General features: G+C 33.6%; 1 protein-coding gene across 1 annotated transcript in view; it reads right to left on the bottom strand.

Annotated features, from left to right (window-relative positions):
- Positions 1-24,807, bottom strand: part of LOC724655 (transmembrane and TPR repeat-containing protein 3) — a 135,390-nt gene that overhangs the window by 27,231 nt on the left and 83,352 nt on the right. Inside the window, exon 2 of the mRNA XM_016912799.2 lies at positions 8,403-8,580. Within this exon, the coding sequence (XP_016768288.1) occupies positions 8,403-8,580 (178 nt within the window). The remainder of the gene's footprint in view (positions 1-8,402; positions 8,581-24,807) is intronic.

The raw sequence follows: 24,807 nt of genomic DNA, 5'->3' as shown, positions 1-24,807 counted from the left end.
ATGAGAGCGTCAGAATATAGCCCTTTCGAAACCATTCAACTTTTATTTGAAACATTTTTTAATATTCTGAATAATAAACGAGATATTTAAAAAAAAGTATTAATGTCGAAATTCCGGCGATCGAAGAAAAATTTTTGTCCGAAAACTCGATTTTGTATTAGGAGAACATGATACGACAGGAGGTCGACCTCCTAAAAATTTTTAATTTTTGCTATATCTTCTAAACTATTGGTTTTTCGGTATAAGTGGGTTAATACTTTTTTATAGGAAATTTTATGCTCCATCGATTGGTGCTTTAAAAAATACATGTTATCAGTGAAAAAAACAAAGTTGTGCTTGAAAAGCTCCTTATTGATCAACCTACTAAAAAAATGAGAGCGTCAGAATATAGCCCTTTCGAAACCATTCAACTTTTATTTGAAACATTTTTTAATATTCTGAATAATAAACGAGATATTTAAAAAAAAGTATTAATGTCGAAATTCCGGCGATCGAAGAAAAATTTTTGTCCGAAAACTCGATTTTGTATTAGGAGAACATGATACGACAGGAGGTCGACCTCCTAAAAATTTCTAATTTTTGCTATATCTTCTAAACTATTGGTTTTTCGGTATAAGTGGGTTAATACTTTTTTATAGGAAATTTTATGCTCCATCGATTGATGCTTTAAAAAATACATGTTATCAGTGAAAAAAACAAAGTTGTGCTTGAAAAGCTCCTTATTGGTCAACCTACTAAAAAAATGAGAGCGTCAGAATATAGCCCTTTCGAAACCATTCAACTTTTATTTGAAACATTTTTTAATATTCTGAATAATAAACGAGATATTTAAAAAAAAGTATTAATGTCGAAATTCCGGCGATCGAAGAAAAATTTTTGTCCGAAAACTCGATTTTGTATTAGGAGAACATGATACGACAGGAGGTCGACCTCCTAAAAATTTTTAATTTTTGCTATATCTTCTAAACTATTGGTTTTTCGGTATAAGTGGGTTAATACTTTTTTATAGGAAATTTTATGCTCCATCGATTGGTGCTTTAAAAAATACATGTTATCAGTGAAAAAAACAAAGTTGTGCTTGAAAAGCTCCTTATTGGTCAACCTACTAAAAAAATGAGAGCGTCAGAATATAGCCCTTTCGAAACCATTCAACTTTTATTTGAAACATTTTTTAATATTCTGAATAATAAACGAGATATTTAAAAAAAAGTATTAATGTCGAAATTCCGGCGATCGAAGAAAAATTTTTGTCCGAAAACTCGATTTTGTATTAGGAGAACATGATACGACAGGAGGTCGACCTCCTAAAAATTTTTAATTTTTGCTATATCTTCTAAACTATTGGTTTTTCGGTATAAGTGGGTTAATACTTTTTTATAGGAAATTTTATGCTCCATCGATTGGTGCTTTAAAAAATACATGTTATCAGTGAAAAAAACAAAGTTGTGCTTGAAAAGCTCCTTATTGGTCAACCTACTAAAAAAATGAGAGCGTCAGAATATAGCCCTTTCGAAACCATTCAACTTTTATTTGAAACATTTTTTAATATTCTGAATAATAAACGAGATATTTAAAAAAAAGTATTAATGTCGAAATTCCGGCGATCGAAGAAAAATTTTTGTCCGAAAACTCGATTTTGTATTAGGAGAACATGATACGACAGGAGGTCGACCTCCTAAAAATTTTTAATTTTTGCTATATCTTCTAAACTATTGGTTTTTCGGTATAAGTGGGTTAATACTTTTTTATAGGAAATTTTATGCTCCATCGATTGGTGCTTTAAAAAATACATGTTATCAGTGAAAAAAACAAAGTTGTGCTTGAAAAGCTCCTTATTGGTCAACCTACTAAAAAAATGAGAGCGTCAGAATATAGCCCTTTCGAAACCATTCAACTTTTATTTGAAACATTTTTTAATATTCTGAATAATAAACGAGATATTTAAAAAAAAGTATTAATGTCGAAATTCCGGCGATCGAAGAAAAATTTTTGTCCGAAAACTCGATTTTGTATTAGGAGAACATGATACGACAGGAGGTCGACCTCCTAAAAATTTTTAATTTTTGCTATATCTTCTAAACTATTGGTTTTTCGGTATAAGTGGGTTAATACTTTTTTATAGGAAATTTTATGCTCCATCGATTGGTGCTTTAAAAAATACATGTTATCGGTGAAAAAAACAAAGTTGTGCTTGAAAAGCTCCTTATTGGTCAACCTACTAAAAAAATGAGAGCGTCAGAATATAGCCCTTTCGAAACCATTCAACTTTTATTTGAAACATTTTTTAATATTCTGAATAATAAACGAGATATTTAAAAAAAAGTATTAATGTCGAAATTCCGGCGATCGAAGAAAAATTTTTGTCCGAAAACTCGATTTTGTATTAGGAGAACATGATACGACAGGAGGTCGACCTCCTAAAAATTTTTAATTTTTGCTATATCTTCTAAACTATTGGTTTTTCGGTATAAGTGGTTAATACTTTTTTATAGGAAATTTTATGCTCCATCGATTGGTGCTTTAAAAAATACATGTTATCAGTGAAAAAAACAAAGTTGTGCTTGAAAAGCTCCTTATTGGTCAACCTACTAAAAAAATGAGAGCGTCAGAATATAGCCCTTCGAAACCATTCAACTTTTATTTGAAACATTTTTTAATATTCTGAATAATAAACGAGATATTTAAAAAAAAGTATTAATGTCGAAATTCCGGCGATCGAAGAAAAATTTTTGTCCGAAAACTCGATTTTGTATTAGGAGAACATGATACGACAGGAGGTCGACCTCCTAAAAATTTTTAATTTTTGCTATATCTTCTAAACTATTGGTTTTTCGGTATAAGTGGGTTAATACTTTTTTATAGGAAATTTTATGCTCCATCGATTGGTGCTTTAAAAAATACATGTTATCAGTGAAAAAAACAAAGTTGTGCTTGAAAAGCTCCTTATTGGTCAACCTACTAAAAAAATGAGAGCGTCAGAATATAGCCCTTTCGAAACCATTCAACTTTTATTTGAAACATTTTTTAATATTCTGAATAATAAACGAGATATTTAAAAAAAGTATTAATGTCGAAATTCCGGCGATCGAAGAAAAATTTTTGTCCGAAAACTCGATTTTGTATTAGGAGAACATGATACGACAGGAGGTCGACCTCCTAAAAATTTTTAATTTTTGCTATATCTTCTAAACTATTGGTTTTTCGGTATAAGTGGGTTAATACTTTTTTATAGGAAATTTTATGCTCCATCGATTGGTGCTTTAAAAAATACATGTTATCAGTGAAAAAAACAAAGTTGTGCTTGAAAAGCTCCTTATTGGTCAACCTACTAAAAAATGAGAGCGTCAGAATATAGCCCTTTCGAAACCATTCAACTTTTATTTGAAACATTTTTTAATATTCTGAATAATAAACGAGATATTTAAAAAAAAGTATTAATGTCGAAATTCCGGCGATCGAAGAAAAATTTTTGTCCGAAAACTCGATTTTGTATTAGGAGAACATGATACGACAGGAGGTCGACCTCCTAAAAATTTTTAATTTTTGCTATATCTTCTAAACTATTGGTTTTTCGGTATAAGTGGTTAATACTTTTTTATAGGAAATTTTATGCTCCATCGATTGGTGCTTTAAAAAATACATGTTATCAGTGAAAAAAACAAAGTTGTGCTTGAAAAGCTCCTTATTGGTCAACCTACTAAAAAAATGAGAGCGTCAGAATATAGCCCTTTCGAAACCATTCAACTTTTATTTGAAACATTTTTTAATATTCTGAATAATAAACGAGATATTTAAAAAAAAGTATTAATGTCGAAATTCCGGCGATCGAAGAAAAATTTTTGTCCGAAAACTCGATTTTGTATTAGGAGAACATGATACGACAGGAGGTCGACCTCCTAAAAATTTTTAATTTTTGCTATATCTTCTAAACTATTGGTTTTTCGGTATAAGTGGGTTAATACTTTTTTATAGGAAATTTTATGCTCCATCGATTGGTGCTTTAAAAAATACATGTTATCAGTGAAAAAAACAAAGTTGTGCTTGAAAAGCTCCTTATTGGTCAACCTACTAAAAAAATGAGAGCGTCAGAATATAGCCCTTTCGAAACCATTCAACTTTTATTTGAAACATTTTTTAATATTCTGAATAATAAACGAGATATTTAAAAAAAGTATTAATGTCGAAATTCCGGCGATCGAAGAAAAATTTTTGTCCGAAAACTCGATTTTGTATTAGGAGAACATGATACGACAGGAGGTCGACCTCCTAAAAATTTTTAATTTTTGCTATATCTTCTAAACTATTGGTTTTTCGGTATAAGTGGGTTAATACTTTTTTATAGGAAATTTTATGCTCCATCGATTGGTGCTTTAAAAAATACATGTTATCAGTGAAAAAAAAAAGTTGTGCTTGAAAAGCTCCTTATTGGTCAACCTACTAAAAAAATGAGAGCGTCAGAATATAGCCCTTTCGAAACCATTCAACTTTTATTTGAAACATTTTTTAATATTCTGAATAATAAACGAGATATTTAAAAAAAAGTATTAATGTCGAAATTCCGGCGATCGAAGAAAAATTTTTGTCCGAAAACTCGATTTTGTATTAGGAGAACATGATACGACAGGAGGTCGACCTCCTAAAAATTTTTAATTTTTGCTATATCTTCTAAACTATTGGTTTTTCGGTATAAGTGGGTTAATACTTTTTTATAGGAAATTTTATGCTCCATCGATTGGTGCTTTAAAAAATACATGTTATCAGTGAAAAAAACAAAGTTGTGCTTGAAAAGCTCCTTATTGGTCAACCTACTAAAAAAATGAGAGCGTCAGAATATAGCCCTTTCGAAACCATTCAACTTTTATTTGAAACATTTTTTAATATTCTTAATAATAAACGAGATATTTAAAAAAAAATTATTTTTAGGAAGTCGACTCTCGTATCATGTTCTCCTAATACAAAATCCATATTTATCCAAAAAATTTTTACGTTCGAAATGTTTGGAATTTTTTGGAATTTTTTGGAATTTTTTGGAATTTTTTGGAATTTTTATTGTTATTTTACTTACCTTTTATGTACTTACCTGTTCCATACTTACCTTTGATACTTACCTTTCCAAGGATATGTAGAATCTATTTTTTATCATTTTTTCAAACAGTTTACTTATATCTAATATTAAAAAGTAACATACTCACCTGTTATATACTTACCTTTCAACCACTCTCAAATCCAGATCAGCAAGATCTTCAAAAATATAAAAAAAGGTTTGTATAATATTCACTCTATCGATCTCCTATTGTATCATGTTCTCCTAATACAGAATCGAGTTTTGGGCCATAAAGTTTTCTTCGATCGCCGTAATTTCGATATTAATCCTTTTTATTATATATCTCGTTTATTATTCAGAATATTAAAAAATATTTCTAGTAAATCTGAATTATTTCAAAAGGATTATATTCTGACGCTTTCATTTTCTACGTAGGTTTTCTAATAAAGAGTTTTTCAAGCACAACTTTATTTTTTTTACTGATAACATGTATTTTATAAAGCACCAATTTATGGAGCATAAAATTTCCTATAAAAAAGTATTAATCCACTTATATCGAAAAACCAATAGTTTAAAAGATATAGCAAAAATTAAAAATTTTTAGGAGATCGATCTCCTGTCGTATCATGTTCTCCTAATACAAAATCGAGTTTTCGGACAAAAATTTTTCTTCGATCGCCGGAATTTCGACATTAATACTTTTTTTTAAATATCTCGTTTATTATTCGGAATATTAAAAAATGTTTCAAATAAAAGTTGAATGGTTTCGAAAGGGCTATATTCTGACACTCTCATTTTTTAGTAGGTTGACCAATAAGGAGCTTTTCAAGCACAACTTTGTTTTTTTCACTGATAATATGTATTTTTTAAAGCACCAATCGATGGAGCATAAAATTTCCTATAAAAAAGTATTAACCCACTTATACCGAAAAACCAATAATTTAAAGATGTAGCAAAAATTAAAAATTTTTAGGAGGTCGACCTCCTGTCGTATCATGTTCTCCTAATACAAAATCGAGTTTTCGGACAAAAATTTTTCTTCGATCGCCGGAATTTCGACATTAATACTTTTTTTTAAATATCTCGTTTATTATTCGGAATATTAAAAAATGTTTCAAATAAAAGTTGAATGGTTTCGAAAGGGCTATATTCTGACACTCTCATTTTTTTAGTAGGTTGACCAATAAGGAGCTTTTCAAGCACAACTTTGTTTTTTTCACTGATAATATGTATTTTTTAAAGCACCAATCGATGGAGCATAAAATTTCCTATAAAAAAGTATTAACCCACTTATACCGAAAAACCAATAATTTAAAAGATGTAGCAAAAATTAAAAATTTTTAGGAGGTCGACCTCCTGTCGTATCATGTTCTCCTAATACAAAATCGAGTTTTCGGACAAAAATTTTTCTTCGATCGCCGGAATTTCGACATTAATACTTTTTTTTAAATATCTCGTTTATTATTCGGAATATTAAAAAATGTTTCAAATAAAAGTTGAATGGTTTCGAAAGGGCTATATTCTGACACTCTCATTTTTTTAGTAGGTTGACCAATAAGGAGCTTTTCAAGCACAACTTTGTTTTTTTCACTGATAATATGTATTTTTTAAAGCACCAATCGATGGAGCATAAAATTTCCTATAAAAAAGTATTAACCCACTTATACCGAAAAACCAATAATTTAAAAGATGTTGCAAAAATTAAAAATTTTTAGGTGGTCGACCTCCTGTCGTATCATGTTCTCCTAATACAAAATCGAGTTTTCGGACAAAAATTTTTCTTCGATCGCCGGAATTTCGACATTAATACTTTTTTTTAAATATCTCGTTTATTATTCAGAATATTAAAAAATGTTTCAAATAAAAATTGAATGGTTTCGAAAGGGCTATATTCTGACGCTCTCATTTTTTTAGTAGGTTGACCAATAAAGAGCTTTTCAAGCACAACTTTAATTTTTTTACTGATATTATGTATTTTTTAAATGCTTTATTATATGGAATATCTCTATTATTTTATTATAAGCTATTACATAGTATATTATAGCTGGTGTCCGAATAACATTATCTAATGTATCTTGTTTGTTTTTGAAGATATTAAAAAATGTTTCTAATAAAAATTACATGGTTTTGAACGATGTTTTCCAGCAACTATTCGTTTTTTTATATATCGAAGTATAAGGATTTAGATAAAGGATTTAGTCAAGTGAATATTATTATTTTGAATGAAACTATAGCTTTTTTATTACGTCATTTGACATTTATCTTGGCATTTCCTATAAAAGAGTATTATGCGATATATAGCAAAGTATTTATAATTAAAGATAAATAAATTTAATTGAATATTTCTTAAATTAATTGTTTTTTGCTATAAATGGTCCTGTATATTTTTGTAGAGAATGCCGATGCATAGACTATTGCATATTATTCTTATTTAATCTTTTAAAATTAAGATAGTATATGCAATTTTATAATAAAATAGAAGTAGTAATAAAAATAGTAATAATAATAAAATGAACGAAATTTAAATAAATTGATCCAAAGTGTATATTATTTTCTCTCTCTCTTCCTCTCTCTCTCTCTTTCTCTGCGATCCTTCTAAATCTACATAGTAGATAACCGAATAATAAATGAGTACAGTATCTCCATTATGCCCTTACACGAAAGCAGATTACGTACACAAACATAATCACCACCGTTAAAGTTTATTGTGTTGCGCATCGTGCGCATATAATACAACGCGAACAAGAGACTCCCCCATCGATCACTCTCATATCTGTCAATCGGCTTAAGGTAAATCTATAACTACGCGAATCCGAAGATTTTGGATTAATTTCCGCATTAAGTCTCATCGAATTATCGCGTGCTGCAGACTTGATGCTCGAACTATGAATATTCGTAATTAAATCGACGAAACTATTTCTCATTCTCTTCGAATTTACAGTACAAGTACAGTACAAAATTATATGTGATATTTACGAATAAGAATTACTTTTCATTACACTTCATTGTGAATATATAATATATTCGATAAGAAAAATGTATATTTATACAGATATGAATAAATATAAGGAAAGAATATTGGTAATAATATATATAAGTTACGAATATATAAAATCATTCGGTATACGATTAAAAATGCATAAATTATTTTTAATACTCTCCTATCGTAATTATATATAATTGAAAAATTGGATAATTATATTTAAAGACTCGTAAATTATTAATTTCATATGTTGTTTTTGGTTGTAAGTAATTGTATATCATTTTGTTTTTATCAGACAAAGGAACATAGAGTGAAACAAAATGTACATTTGCGTATAATTTTATCATGATTGTTACAAGCTTGACAGTTACTTACCGCTTCAGTATGTACAGGATGAGCAGCAAACAGCAAGCCTGTCAAGGCAGCAAATCCTGGACGCAATGATGCTACCGCTAGGCTCACCTTTGTGACCAAAACGCATGCAATGGCGTGTAGGGCAATATTCGTTGCGTGATACCAGCTTGTCGTTAATCCCGACATCAAGTAATTTAACCTGAAAATCAAGACAAAGTCTGAAATATAATATATTTCAACAGTGAAATAATATCGTAATGGAAATATTATTAATATTAAATGTCTGTATATAATAAATAATAGAAATTAATAAGAAAAAATCACCTTTCAATGATAATACTTGAATTTTATGCAAAATTTAAAATATGAAAGAATGTAAATATTTAAATCTATGATGATTATAATGATTATAAATATATATATACCGAGAATGTATTCTTCATTGATGATAAATCCAATTATCATTGTTGTAATTTATAATAATAAAATTCGATTCAATTCGATTCAATTGAATTCTCAAGCAGAATATCAAAGACAGAAATTCTAATTTCAATACTCGTAGCGTAGTTTCGTGGAAAATGGTTAATTTCGTTTGATCTAATCGATAATTGAAACCACTCAGTCCTTCCAATAGGGACTTAAGTGAAATGAATCGCGACGATAATTAGACAATTACAACTGCACGTTATTTATTCTGTCGTCAGAGGCTATTAAAGATTTGCAATTGTCGCATATTATTACAAGAATTAAAAGGTATCCATATCTTCAGATTTTATAACAACGAAAGTCAATTTTAAAAGAAAAATAATTGCCTTTACAATTCCCTTAAAAACATTAAAAAATTTCATATACATATTTATTTTATTTTTATTAATATAATACAAAATTTTCAATGAATAAAAGATAAATTTAAAATTTTTGAAAAATACAAATATTCAAATATTTAAAAATTAAATTTTGTTATATAAAATTTATACGCAATTGTAAAAATATTTCAATCTATTCACAATTAATTCGCAAAAATATTAATGTTTTTTATATTTTAATACGTAAAAAAAAAAGAAAGATTCTGACATATTTTCATATAAATAGAAAATATAAATTAAATTTTATAAATCTGGATCTCAGAACTTATTAAAAAAAAAAGAAAATTAAAAGAATCTATTAAAAATTTCTTTTAGATTTCAGAAAAATTAATTTTTACATTTAAAGCTTGTTTTCTTAACTACCTTGTTTTTCACATAAAAATTACGTATCGTTTCTCAAATGTTTTTTCAAAGAAATGAAACTTTTAACACACTGTACAATATAACAAATATTAATTCAAATAATAATAAATAAATATTTTAATTCGCTTAAATATTACATGAAAGTTTAATTCGTATTTAAATTTAAGAAATAACAGTTTTCTTCGTATATTTTTTATATTATTCCATTCTCTATCTACGATTCCCAACCATATTACATTACATCTCCACGAAAGATTATTTTATTTAAATCGAAGTGAAATTAAATACTAAACACATTCTCCCTAACGCCGTTTCCGTTTCAATAGCTTCCCCTATCAACTGACCATTCGAGAAATCGGGAAACAATGGGCGCAATCGTTTATAAGTACAGAGGGATTTGAAGCGCAGAAGCGTGACGAAGTTTCCACGGAAATCCTCTTAAGCCGACCAAGATAATCGGATTGAGCAGGAAACCGCTCCATACATCCATCTCCCCTCCTCCCCTCCTCTGTCCATTCACCTCAAAAGATGTACAATTCCTTTCCTGCCTCCTCCTCCTCCTCCTCGCGCTTTCCTTCCACCCCGTGCCGTCGTCGCTCTCGAGCCGCCACGTGTTTCACTTTTAATGAAAGTGCCTTACGAAACACCCACCCCTTCCACTCGTTCCTTACTTCACTCCAGCACAGTTATCGATCATCGATCACTTTATTTCCTTCCGGTAGACACGCTCGTCGATATTGCACGGGAACATCGATTCCAGTTATGGAGAAACGAAGGTTGGAAGAAAGGAAGCTGGCACGATAGGCGGAGAAATATGGAGGAGGAGGGAAATAGGTTAAGACAGGGGGAGAGGCTAACGTCAGGAAACGAAAACAAACACTGGGTGGGTGCTGACGCGGTCGAGTAATAATTTTGAAAGTCTGCCGACGGCATAAGTTGGACGCCCAGTTGGAGATTGGCCCTGTTCCAGGTGTCAAGGATCCCGGAGGCGTATCCCTGTCCTCGCCTTGGCCCTGGATCAACCGGGGGAGAGAGCTTGGACGTGTCAGTTGCAAATCCGTACGCAGATTTTACTGCGAATTTTATGGGACGTCGATGGCCGATTGCGATCCTACTTTCTGGCACGAGGAAGTGTATATTACGTACATTATTATTCCGAGGAGGGAATAATTATTTTCAGGATCTACGGCTAGAGAAATTGCACACGATTTCTAACACGTTTGCCTGAACACTATTTATTCATTCGATTTCTTTTTTAAGGAATGATTCTTTTAAGGAACTTTTACTTTGAATAGAGTTGCTGGATGTATGCACGTTCCTCAGCATCCATAACTGTAGTTTAAATAGATGTCATGAGATTCTTTTTTTTTTTCCACGTTCGCTTAAACACTATTTATCCATTCTTTTAAGAAATGATACTCTTACTTTGAGGGCGGAATAGAGTTGCTGGATATATGCATGTTCTCCATATGCAGTTTAAATAGCTGTCATAAATTGCTGGTGAATAGGTTCAGACTAGCTGACGCCGACGATCTTAAAAAATTGCATCGTTAACGTGTATGATGAACCGTTAGTTCTACATAATTTCGAAGCTTGGATGATGATCTTGTGTAATCTTATGATGTATTGAGAAATAATAATGTTGTAATCTTAACACGTAAAGACATCAACTTGAAGATCATAATGTATATCAAAATATCAAAGTTTAATTTTTACAATTACCATTCTCGATAAAATTATACGAACTTTGTTTCCATTTATTTGAGCCTCGAAAATAAGCCCATAAATCTCGATCAACAGACTTGAGAAAGAGAGAGAGAGAGGTCGAAGAGGTTTTCGATGAGATAATTTCGAGAATAGCGAAGAATAGAAGGAAAATTAGAGGAACCGTTTAAAGTGTCATCGTTAAAATTCCAATGTTGCGGTTATCCAATGTTGTGGATACGATGTTTAGCATATAAATTGAGATCACGTTTCAGTTAACGTGGTTTATTTTCATCGTGGCACGGGGAAAGATCCAGCCGAAGATCCAGGCGGATCTCTTTGAACATAAAATATCATTTCATGAATAAATCTGTTTCTCTCTCGGGGACGGTCTCTCATTCTCGGCACCCAACCCGAGTGTATTCGCAAACGGGTGTCCTCATTTCCGGCGTCCATGGGTATGCATTTAGCAAACGGAGACCGACCAACGTTCCGAAACATTTCCGAGACGCAATCTCGTTTCACAAGGCGCGAGGATGTACCGGCACTTGCATCGCAAAGGGTATGAGGGTTGCATATTTAGGATCTTCCTGTTTGCGCTTAAAGAGCTTCCTTGACGCGCCTTGCCTCCGGTCTTGTTGTTGCGCGGGACGCAACGTTGCCCCAAATTCTGCGCTTCCTTTGATTCCTGGCCTGATTGTTTACACGGCGATTATCCACCGAGACGATAAATCGATCTCCATCGAACTTTCCAGATTTATCGAATCGATGGATTCGTACATATAAGTTTGACGAGTCTTTTTGTAGATAATTGGAATTTTGAATTGACAATTTGTCCGCGGAAAATGTTGTTGAATAATATATATAAGAAATTGTTCGTTTTCGAATATCTTTTTCCTTCCTTCAAATCTTGTATTCTACGCGGCGAAATCTTATATGCATGTTTGTAAAACTTATTTATTATGAATGAATTTGAATTCTACGAGGTTGAATTATAACGAGGAAACTACGTGTACAAAATTCCGTGGAGGGAAATTCTCGAAAGGTTCACCGAAGATTTTTAAAACTTCGTGGCCTTTCCATCCCCTGCATTTTGGATTCTCTGGGGAAAGATAAGATTCTTTGTCTTATTAAAATAGATGAAAGAAATTTCAAAATTGTTGTAATGAATTTTTGGAAAGGAGAAAAAAAAATACTAGAAAAAGAAAAATCGAGCAATTCGAATCGAATACACATATTCTATCTATCTAGATTAATGTGTCAAACATGTTATGCGTTTCGTATACAATATGTTTAATGTAAAACCGCATTCCATAAATATTATTGAATTCACCGATAAAGGGGAATTTAATATTAATCTATTCGAAACGAGAAGATATAAAACCACATTGAACAATATCATATTATGTGACATACCATTTCAGGGGATCCGTTTTAGAAATTTCGTTGTGTATTCCGCGATATTCATTCGATATCATGACGATCAATTATCCGGACAATGATGGAGAAATCACATTTGAAATGACATACGTAGCCACGCACGTAATCGTATCCCACGTGCAAAACAAAACGACCTATTACGGAGCACGACGCGTCCACCTATCTAACGCTAATTATTGATTTTACAGGCCTGAAATGATCAATGGCGGATCAGCTGCACCGTTATATCCACTGCTCAATACGTCAAACTGTCTGCGACAAGTTAAACCTCGGATTTAATTTTCCAGATTTTCCTCGAAAAAATGAAAAGCTACGATTGACGAACACAGTCTGATTTATGATGAAGCGGAATAACTCGAATTTCACTTCCTCGACAGTTTCCAATTCCTTACACGAAATCGAAAAACTTAGACACAATGGCTATACATCGATCATAAATACGACACGACGTAACAAGGGAAATCACTCTCTCCAAACGATAAACGCCTCTTCCTTCACATTTAATTTTCGTCGAGGATAAACTAATTGGAAAGAGAATCATCCCCTTCACCACCAGTGAATCTTTTTATAAATAAACATCGGTAAATGGTTCTTCGAGCATCACTTTATGGCGCAATAATTCAAATTCATCGAATTAATTTTGCAACGGGAAGATGAGGAAAGATGGAAAGACGAGGGAAGGCATTGCCAAGGCGAGAGGATCCACTTGAACACCATTCACAACGTAATTAGGCATTCAACCAATTCGGTCTTAAGCGCTTAATCGGCTTTGTTTCAACCTGACATCCTCTTAAACGCATGGGAAGCAAACCCTGCCCGACTTCCTGGGTTCGTGCCACGAAGCCGTTACTTGTTGACAAACGGCGGTTAACATACTTTCGCCGGTCAAGCAGGAGCTGTATCCCTCCCCGGCGGTGAAATATTAAAACGTCGAGAACACGGTTAAGAAGTTGATTAAATTACCGTGGCCAGCCGGAAACTTCGAACGTGTTTACATCTTGACGGGAGGGAGGCGATCCCTCGAAACCTATGCGATTGCTCAAACGTCTCGAAAACTGTTCCACGTTTTATACGCGTTTGATAAACAAGCCGAGTCACGCAATTTCACGGGAGGTTGTAAATATTTTTCAACCTCGAAGACGACGGAAGAAGAATGATAAGAGAGTATAAAATAGTTTGGTGAAGATTGGTTTGACGTTTCGATGCTTCGCATTTTTCATATTCTGCACGTGTGATTTATAATATTGTCTTAGAAATAAATTGTTTATGCTGTTCGTACGATCAAGTTTGCTAGAATTAGAAGATATGAAATGATATTTATTTCTATTCACTATGACTATGAATCTTTCTTTAATTGTTTCATTTTGCATAAATATTTTATCACACTACATGACAAATCTGTAGCCTTACTACAATTGTCACATAAAAGTTATTATTCACGAAGAATTGATCTCGTGAAAATTCGCTTCGTGCGAGATGGGATAAATAAAATTAATTAGTTTATATTACGAGAACGCGATATAATCCTGCAGTATAAACAAGAAACGTGATATATAGGAAGAAAGAGAAGAGTATCTTGCAGAAGTTGCAAACGAAATATCTCGTTACACATCCGAAAGACAAAGATAGCAACGTTTCTACAAACTCGACCGCAGTCTCTTCGCCAAGTAAATATTTCGCTTCCCTCGTTATAACTCCTCCCTTCCTACTTTTTTTCGCCTTTTTCCCCACGGGAACGCGACCCGTAAATTTTATTAACACCGTCTCAATTTCCCTTTTCTCCCTCCCTCTTGGCCAATTTTCCATAAGCAAGAGCCGTTGGAAACCCGCGTGGTTCGAGAATCAATGGCATTCTGTGACCGCTGACATTTGCAAAGCAAGAATAGAATATGATGAACTAAAATTGTTATTCACAACCGACCGCAACGAGACCTGATACTAACTGCCTGACCACAACTTCCCTCTTACTACTGGGTAACCACGACCGGTTCTATTACTACTGTTTGACCATGCTCGCCGAGTAACTGGTAGTCGACCACCGATCGATACTTATTCCTACTCTTCCGTCATGCATTAACGCTTTTGGCGTTCAAACCGGCGGACACGTGTCCACGGTGCACATGCATCGAGAGCACGAGAAAAGTTTCTCGGGAAACGAGCCGTGATTACGCTCGACGCCTTCTTAATACCGTGTCATCGTGTATCCGTGTCCTCTTAATGAAGCCCCGTGTGACGTTCTACGCGAAAAGGCAAAAACGGGGCGAGTACGTTTTTTTTTTTTTTTTTTTTTTTTTAAGGCTTGAAGGGAAAAGATGGAACGACGAGGGGAGGATATTTTTAGGGTGAACGTGAATTTGAAATGGTGCCATGGTGGATGAGCGTATAATTAAGTGGTTCCGGTGGTTATGGTTAATTATTCTGTGAATATTCGGTGTATTATGTTAAAGAAAATGTTTTTATTAAAATTTGAAACGGGTTATTGATCATTCCTTTATCAATTAGAATATGGAAATTAATAATTTATGTTTTGTTTTACATCATCTGTATTATTATTCTGCATTTGTTTTATCATATTCTTTATATTCAATTTAATCATTAGAGTAATATAACAACAGTTTACTAATAATATTAAATATATTGTTAATATTTAAACTTTGACTTTTAAGATATACACCGTTTCTACATTCGTGTTTCTTATTTTTGTATAACTTTTAACGTTATATTTATTATTAATAAATTAAATGATCTACACATTTGATAAAAATATTAGATAAAAAGAAAGATAAGATTGTGATAATTGTATTTAGAGAGAGAGAAGTAAGATTTATATGTGTGTCTCATACCATTTATAGAAAAAGTTTGCGATTTTAGCACGAGGCTAAACCAATAGAATGGGATCGTGCATGGCTGGTAAAATTGGAATGTATATACGTATGGGGATGGTGGTGGTGGTATTGGATCGTGTCAGGAAAAACAAGTAGAATCGGATCGTGCTCGAGCAAACAAGTAGAATCCTATTTCCGAGGATCAACCTTAAAGGAAAGTTTTGACAATACTTGGAAAAACTCTGACAGTTAATTTAATTTGAAATATATCTGTTTACGAAGATACCCACGATTCAATATCCAATATTGTAAATTTCGAAATATTCTCTTTTCTTTTCCTTTTTTTTTTTTCAGCAGGGAAAGAAATACTTATATGGAAAAATCGGGAGGAGAAGAAGAGACAATGGCGTTCGTTTCATGTGTCACGAATCAGATAAAGAGAATATAGTGCGCCGCAGAAGAAGGAAGTGATATATGACGACGGCTGATCAGACAAAACACGCATGAATAACAACGTGAAGAGGATCCAGACGAAAAGCAAAGATTTATAGCTTAACTTCGATTAGCATCACCCGATTTCAGATATATTTACACTCTTCAAATTTCAAAAATGTAAAATCACTCAATTATTAATCATCTGATATTGTAGTAAAATTAAAAGAGTAACGAGAAAAAGGGATTGCCAGATATATCACAGAAAATGAAAAAGCGTTAATGTAACGAAATACGAAGATCCCACATTTTTATCATCATAATATTAAACAAAGCTATAAGCTTTCGTATTTAAATAAGCAAATCGTTACTTTGAAATATCGCGAACGTGATAAGGTTTGAAACCATTCACATACTCATTCTCGCTTTATCCTCCGGCTACTAGAATTTCCTTTCACGTCCACGCCAGGTTTCGTTTCAAAATCAATAATTACAAGCAATGGAAATCGAGCCAACGGCCTCTCCTCTCCCTTCATATTCTCTTATATTCACTCAGAGAGATCGTCCTCGACCGCAGGACACGATCGCCGGTTCGTTCCGATTCCGTCTAAATCGTGCGCGGAATATGGTAGCACGAGGGTAAGGGCACGAGGTTACTATTCTCCTCCGGTGTTTCAGTGATTTAAGGAACGAGCCAGCTTCCAGTCACGTATCACCAGGAAAGTGTACGATGATATATATCGCTAACATTCACCGGGCTTCGATCTTTCTTCCCTTTGTACGAGCTACGTTTAATAGCATTTCGATGTGCCGACACGTGCTCGTGGAAAACGTACAGAACAAATGAAAGTATAATATAGAAGGAATTATTAGAGATATATATATATACTTAGAAAGAAATCCAACAAAGGGAATACAGGAGTTTGATTAGTCAGAGAGAGAGAGGAAACATTTATTCTCACAAGCAATTTGTAGTTGTGGCTACTCGTCAACGCATATTAATGTCACGACTGCGTGACAGAGAGAGGCAATAAAATTGATTGAAACCACGAGATGCATCTCAACCTCGTATAAATGGAAATAATTGCATCTTATTTGTATAAAGAATGTCTCTACTCGTGAAATCTCTTGTGGAGGGTGGATTAGAAGGCTCAACACGTGATCCAGGGATGATAAAGAAAAGTAATTTAGATTTTCTCTGTTTTACGTGTGTTAATTCGTTCAATAGAATTCCTGTTTTAAATATTCGAGAAAGTCTCGTTACTGAACAAGAATGGTCTTAATGAAGTAGGCTTCTCTCTGCTGTTTCTCGAGACTTTTTTCAAGTAAATAGTTTCATTATCTACGATATTAACAGAAAAAATTTAATTTAGATTTTCTTTATGTTGGTATTTTATTAATTTTGTAAAAAAAAAAGAAAGAAGAAGAAAAAAGAAAAAGAAAGAAAGAAATGAGCATTTACATCTCGCGATAAACTACGCGTTTTATTCGTAATTTTATCATGAATAGACCTCGTTATTTCTTGAATAGCGAAAATTACGAAGGGTCTTTAACCATTGTTTAGAAGTCTCCTGGCCTGGCCAATTAATTATGAAAAATATAAACCCAAAGGAACAGAGGACCGGTCGCAACGTGGGCGAGAACCAAAGAATAAAAACCCTCAACGACGGTAATAATGGGACGAAGGGGGTGGGTACGAAATAAATGACAGAGGGAAAGTAGTTGTGAATTTTATTATGAGAACAATGATGCTTCTCTGGCTGAATGAATTTGACGAAATTTGTCAGACGGCGGGGGGAAAACTGTGCGATCACGATAATGTTGATCGAACGTTATTATATGTTTTAAACAAAAGTTAAAAGAAAAGAAAATATAAAGAAATACCAATTTCATTATTATACAAACACCAGTAACATAACTATTGATGAAACATTCTAAAAAATACTGCTCATTTTCCACAATCTCAAAAAATTCTTTCCTTCAATCGATAAAGTTAAATTTCCATTAAATGATTCATTTAATGATAAAACTGTACATCTACATAACAATCTACAACCAAAAAAAAAAAAAAAAAAAAAAAAAAGGTATATGTATCACTATCGAAACACTATCATATTTCATCCGTATCGCAGTGCATCAATTCGTGGATAATCTTGTAAAACAGAATCCGTTTCAATCGAATCAATACAACGATCTTTGGTAAACCATAGCCATAGGATGATCATTCCTCTTCGTTAATTTCCTCTTCTCTCTTCCTTTCTTTCTTTCTTTCCTTCCATCGTCACCCTTTCACGGGTTTGGCACGGATTCCGCCCCTCCCCCTCGTTGTTACTCTCCGCGCGCGCACGCTATCCACTCTCGCATAACACCACGCATCGAGATCAGATAATGCCGTGAATTACTGCCGCTTATACGCCTTGAGTGGGGCCATATATCAGCGTATGCGCTTCATTCCTTTCCCCAGATTGTGTATTGGAAAATATGGCGTGTCCATGTCGAATATGATGAAGGAGTTTGGAACGGTGGGGGCGAGCACGATGTTCCTACGTAATACCTAATAATGATTATGCATTACCGTAGAAGCAGGAATTAGAAAGGCACGATCTGAAACGATCGATTCGAATCACTGCATCGCCATTATTCCTCCCGAAAATTACTAAACAAATATTAGCCTGGAAGGAATGATTAATGGAAGGGATGACTCGGCTGGCTAATGATAGTGTTAGAGTTTGAACTTTGATGATTAATCAGCGTTGAATGTGTAAGCTGCATATTTCTTTCATCGATATGCAGAGACAACATTCGGAAATTAATTTCGAGAAAGGAATTTCTACTAAAATTTATAAGGAAATTGTTTTATATATATATATATATAGGGAACTAAATATTCCTTTGGGGAGAAACAAAAAGACTATTTCGCTCATGGCACTTCAACACCGCTTCAATAACATTCGCCTGTAGCGGGAATATTTTCGAAAATATTCTCTCGTCCGGGTTTCCTCACCCCATATGCGCGGCCAACAAATTTCGTAAAAGTCGGACGACCGTGATTTTCATTCGTGGATATCCGACCCACGGTTTTTTTCGAAATTCTCCTCCTCGAGCATCAAAAATGAGTTTTTCCTACGGTGTCTCGAGCGTCGTTCCGAATTTCGTTCAATCAAACGGATTGAAAATGCTGTCGAGGAAAGAGGATTTCGAGAACCGGTGGGGACAGTGCGGAAAGAGAGAGGGGCAGAGCACGCTATTGTGTTTCATGCAACTTGAACGAGAACCCGTTGTCACTTTTTTCGAGGCACGGTCGCGCGGTGGAACCGGGTCGAAAATGTCGGGAGAAATTACACGTCAGTCGCGACTGGAATGCCGCCACGTAAAAACTGATCGCTCGATCGAGAAAAGTGAACAATCCGAAATTGATCCGAATGGACGGTTTAAAGGGTAATTTGGAACGATGCCACTGATCAATGTTGGATGGTAGGCCTCTGATATCGTTCAACGAAAATCCGACTTAGAACCACCCCAACCCATCTAACCGTATTCCGAGAACCGAGCGGGAAATGCTCCAAGCTTTGGTTTCATTGCGCCGAAATTAACCCTGCAATCGAGCGTGGTTCGTTAACCCTTTGCCATTCTATATAAAGGTGAAGTCGATATCCCATTTCATTTATTACATTTCGGGTTTTAATTCAAGGAACGTTTTGTCTTGTGATATAACGATCTCCACGAGATTTTCGATAATAAAGCGAACCTTTTAGTAAAATTACCACGTGTGTGGTCGTTATCTTAAATTTACTTCTCCATTGAAACTCCATCGATATCAGCGTTACGTTAATTCATAGGAGTAATAATAAATAATAATTTTGGAAATAATTTCGTAGAATGGCTTTCGGGACTACCACGATTATTTTGAAATCATTCCATTTTCTATTCTAATAATGATACATAAATTGCGTTATGATTTTTTCCAAGAAATATGAAGGATAAAAAAAAATTTTCTGAAAGTATCCTCGCGTATATAGAAGAAAGTTAATAGACGAGGGTGGTTTTCTTGTAAGAAAGAGAATTAAAAATTCGTAATTCTTAAAATTTTTGTATAATAAATTTAATAGTTAATATTTCGTTTATGCCACGTTATTTGATGGCAGAGAAAGGAGTAGGTAGAAAATAAGACGTATCATGATATGAAAATAAACTGTTACGAGTCATGGCTACAAGGTGAGAAGGGAAGATGAAGCTACATTAATTATGCAAATTAAGAAGAGAAATTGGTAGTAAAATTTTTAATGTTACGACACGTTGAAGGATGAAGATATAAAATAGTCCTTCGTGCTTAACCCAGATACATTTTTATCGAAGGAATTACGAGCAAAAAAAAAAAAAAAAAAGAAAGAAAAGAAAAAAGGAAAAGGAAAGAAAAAGAAAAAAAAGAAAACGTGTAAAACGTTCTTTATACTTTTTATATCTTTCTTTTATGTCACGATGCTTTGTTGCATACCGATGTTAAATTCATCGTAAGTAGGCGATAAAAAAATAGATATTAAAGAAACCGTTCGTGTTATATTTCTCTTTTTCAGCCGCCATTTTTCAACGCATTTCATCCATGATTCCACCCAATCCAAGTTGGATCGATTAAAAAAAGCACGGGAACGATTCAACGAGCACAATTATTCATGCAATATTTGATACTCTGACTTGAAATAGAAACGAATTCCCAATGACGATGTAAAACTGAAAGAATGACATAAATTGGATGAAAATCCTACATTGCGAAATAATCGCTTTCCGCGTTATTCAGGCAGGGTTCAACCGCTTATTGTCGAATCAAATGCATCGCGAGATTTAAATTCATAAAGGGGAGATACGTTATTATTACAAAATGAAAAACAGAGGGGAGAAAAAATAAAAAAAAAATAAAAAAAATAAAAAAAGGAAGCACGAACTTGAGGAAAACGTTTCGTTAAATAAAAATTTGATATCCGCACGTTTATCATTTAACCGCAACGATTGTTTCATCTCCGTTATTGAACATTTTATCGTCATTCCGAAAGATTGTAATAACGCATATCTACGATCGTTTAACGGTTACAATAACCGTTTAATAATTCTCCACTTTTCAATTCGAATTTATACCATTTCTACCATTTGATTCGAACCGTGTATAACGCGCAATTCAAAGCTGGGAAAATTGTAAGCGTTTAACCGGATGCGTATATATATACACCGAGTTGGCAAATATCGTTTAAAAATTGAAAATAAAAAGGAAAGTTTCTCCAGAGGAGCACGCATTGATGTTAATCCGGTCTTAATAACCGATAATTACCTTTTGACCGATTAAATTAGTAGGAAACAAAGCATCGTCGAGCCACGATTATAACGAAGTTCAAACTAATTACACAATAATGTGTTCGACGAACGGTGAATGAAAGGGGGGGGGTGGGAGACCTTCATTCATTGGTTTCCGGCCAGGCCAATAATTCTCAATATTAAACGTTAACGAGCGTGCAAATTTTCTATACTATATTTCGAAACCGAAATGAACAATTGCATCAACCGAATCTATTCGAGCACGTCCATCTACCATGATCGCGGTCATCCCGGAAACCGCACTCTGTCGCCGAGTTAATTCGGTATCCGCGTGACAGATAAACAATTAACAAAAGGGACGAGAAAATTCGCGGTCTGGAATAATGGTTAAATTGTTTGATCGTAAATATTTTTAAGTTATAGGTATTGTAGACGATCGATATCTTATTATTAGATCATCTTGATTTATTTTTCGTGTGATTGATCCAAAAGTTACTAATCAATAAGAATTTAAAGTTAAAATATTATCTGATATAAATTTACGTGAAAAGATATATTTCAAATAAAAGTTGTTTACTCGCGATGATAATTTTGGAGAGTTTTCTTAAATTTTTAAATGAATTTTTGTTATGTATTTACGTAACATGATATACGAGACGTATATAATTTGCATGAAAATTCGCAATCACATAGGTCGTTTCACGATATTAATAAATTAATATTAAATATATCTTATGGAAATATTCGCTCGAAGTGAAATTGCCTACCTACCAACATTGCCACGTGCATACGTGAGCAGCTAATGCTTTCTATTTCACTTATTAACAACACGTCTAATATTAAACTGACGATGGTTGAATATACATACTGTTCAGAATTCGCAGAAGGTATACGTACATATGTATGTTTACATTTACTGTAGAGTTTGCGTACATATTAAATTTCCTCGTGTACAATGTGAAGTTCAATCTCGACAGAAACTATTATTTTCAGGTTTCTAGCACGTATATATATAATTCTCAGAAATATTATAGTTCTTAGAATTCTAAATTACCTTTAAAATTGTTTTCCTTCGAAGATATCTAAAATCTGCGTGTTTTGATTCTGTTTTATCGAAAAATATAAAATGTTTAACACGATGTGAAATTTTTTGTTACTCGATATATTAAAAAAGAATTCAAACAACTGTTCAAGAAAACGTAAAAGTCCAAGAACGTGTAATACTTAAGATAATGTAACTATTTAAGTGATTCGGTTATTTAAAAATTAATTATTCATTTATTTAATAATTAATTAAAATTAATTATTTACGAGTAAAAAATACAAATATTATAATGTTATTTATTTACAATAATATTGAAGAAAGAGCTACTTTTCAATCTTATCGATTCAAGCATAAAAATTTGTACTTTAAACGATAAAATAATAAACTTGGAAAAGTGGTACACACCATTCATCAACCTACTACTACTTACCACGCCAAAAAAATGTAATCGTGCCTCTTTTTATCGACACAATCGCACGAGAGGGACAGTTTATGAGCAACTGATTCTCGGCCGAAATAGTAGTAGGTTCGAGCTATTGGTGGTTGAGCATAGAGGCGGCGAGGTCAGAATGCGCTCGTTCCAGTTGCCACGATCGTTACAGTTGTAACGGCAGGCCGGTGCACGAAAGTGCACGAAACCGCTCGCTCCTCGTAGGTCGAGATTAATTGCGTCCCGGGTATTCCCCTCCGACCGGCATTAAACGCGACGTTTCGAACGATCCCCGACGGAACAAGGGGTGGGCAATGATAACGAACAATGAACCGCGAACGAAATTAGAAACTCTGCTCTCCCCCTCCTCGTGTTCACGGTTTTTCGCTTTTCAACGGTTTATCGTATCCCTCCTTTCCGTGTGCAAATGGAAATTTGGTTTATTGAGGAAGGATCGCGGCGGCCTGCCCCGTGAAAAATAAGAAACACGGCCGGGGGGGGGCGACGAGGTATCGCGGTAGAAAAGCGGCCGCTACCGACGATAAATTGAATGGAATTTACGGGCACGGGCGAGATTGCTTACACCGCTTTTGAGAAAGCTATTCTTCGCTTCGGTCTCGAAAGTGGAGGAAATGTTCGGGGTTTAATCATTCTTTTCTTTCTCGCGCGAGTTCGCCAGTGTGGCGAAAACGGAATAAAAGAGGAGATGGGTTGAGTAATGTTGTGTAGAAGTTTTTTCTTTTTCGTTTCGTGTTTATATATTCTTCTGATAATTATACCGGAGGAGCGAGAGATTATTTCTCTTTCCACGAGTGATGAGGATTTTCTTTCTTCGGCCACGCGGATCAATTAGTCAGTTTTGTGTCAAGTTAATATTATTTATTTAATATTATTCGTATAAATGACAGTTCATTTATACATGATTTATCGCGCGATAACCGCAATTGGATAATAATTTGATAATTTCTAATATATACAGTATATAATGTGTAATTAAATTTCGTAATACAATTTGATTAATTAATTTAGAATTTTACTCGAATTAATTGTTTTGGGATCAAATTATCGTTTATTGATTCTATTATGATATATAGTTCACTTTGTTAAAAATAACAATTATTTTTCGATTAATTCAATACAATTATGTCAACCTTTAAATTATTACTGATTCGATATTCATGTAGAATCAAATATGAAATATATTTCCTTCCATTATTGTACAGCAATCGATAATCACTTTTTACAAATTTCACAAAAATTTTAAAAACTATTTACCTTGTTAAATTTATTTCTTCTTGCAATTAAATGCAAACTTTAATTTACACTTTTTGTTTTGGAGATAGTCATAAACGTTTAAATAAAAGATAAATATATTTATATATATACAATCATACAGCCATCGCTTAATTTATCAAATTAATCTTACAGATGAAATTTGGTTTTCATTTTTAATCATCCTTGCAGAAATAGGAACGATCCTTTAAATTTATGAGAACAGCAACATTCAATCTGTCATGCTGTTTCGCAGAATACATCCACGGAATAATGTTGAAAGTAAAGAGTTAACTGATAATGATGGATTTACAGCTATGAACAATTACCGAGCAACACACTGAATTGTAAAGTGAATGCAATGTTTGTATCATTTCACCATCGTGAAGGCGCTCAAGCGGCTCTTAATCATTGCGAACCCTCCACTCGTAACGAAAGTAAGAGTATCCAACGTTTCTGATTCTGAACGATGTTGGCTTTTACAATCAAGTCATGGCTCGTAAAGCCGCGCACGCATCTACTGAGGATTTACGACCGTATGCATACGGGATGCGTTTCGACTTTCCCGTCTCTCTTTTTCAACAAGTCTGTCTCCATCCTTCACCCATTCCTTTCCTCCTTGCCGGTATTGTTTTTAACTTTATGACATCGAATTTTATCGAGTCAAAAGCTATAAACTCGGAATCAGTCGAAAACGTCGAATATTCTAACGGCGTATGTAACACGCGTATGTTGTCCCTGATGT

The sequence above is a fragment of the Apis mellifera genome, linkage group LG6 (genome assembly GCF_003254395.2).
Source record: "Apis mellifera strain DH4 linkage group LG6, Amel_HAv3.1, whole genome shotgun sequence".
NCBI classification, from domain to species: domain Eukaryota; kingdom Metazoa; phylum Arthropoda; class Insecta; order Hymenoptera; family Apidae; genus Apis; species Apis mellifera.
The sequence above is the reverse complement of the archived record's forward strand: the minus strand, read 5'-3'. Positions and strand labels throughout refer to the sequence as shown.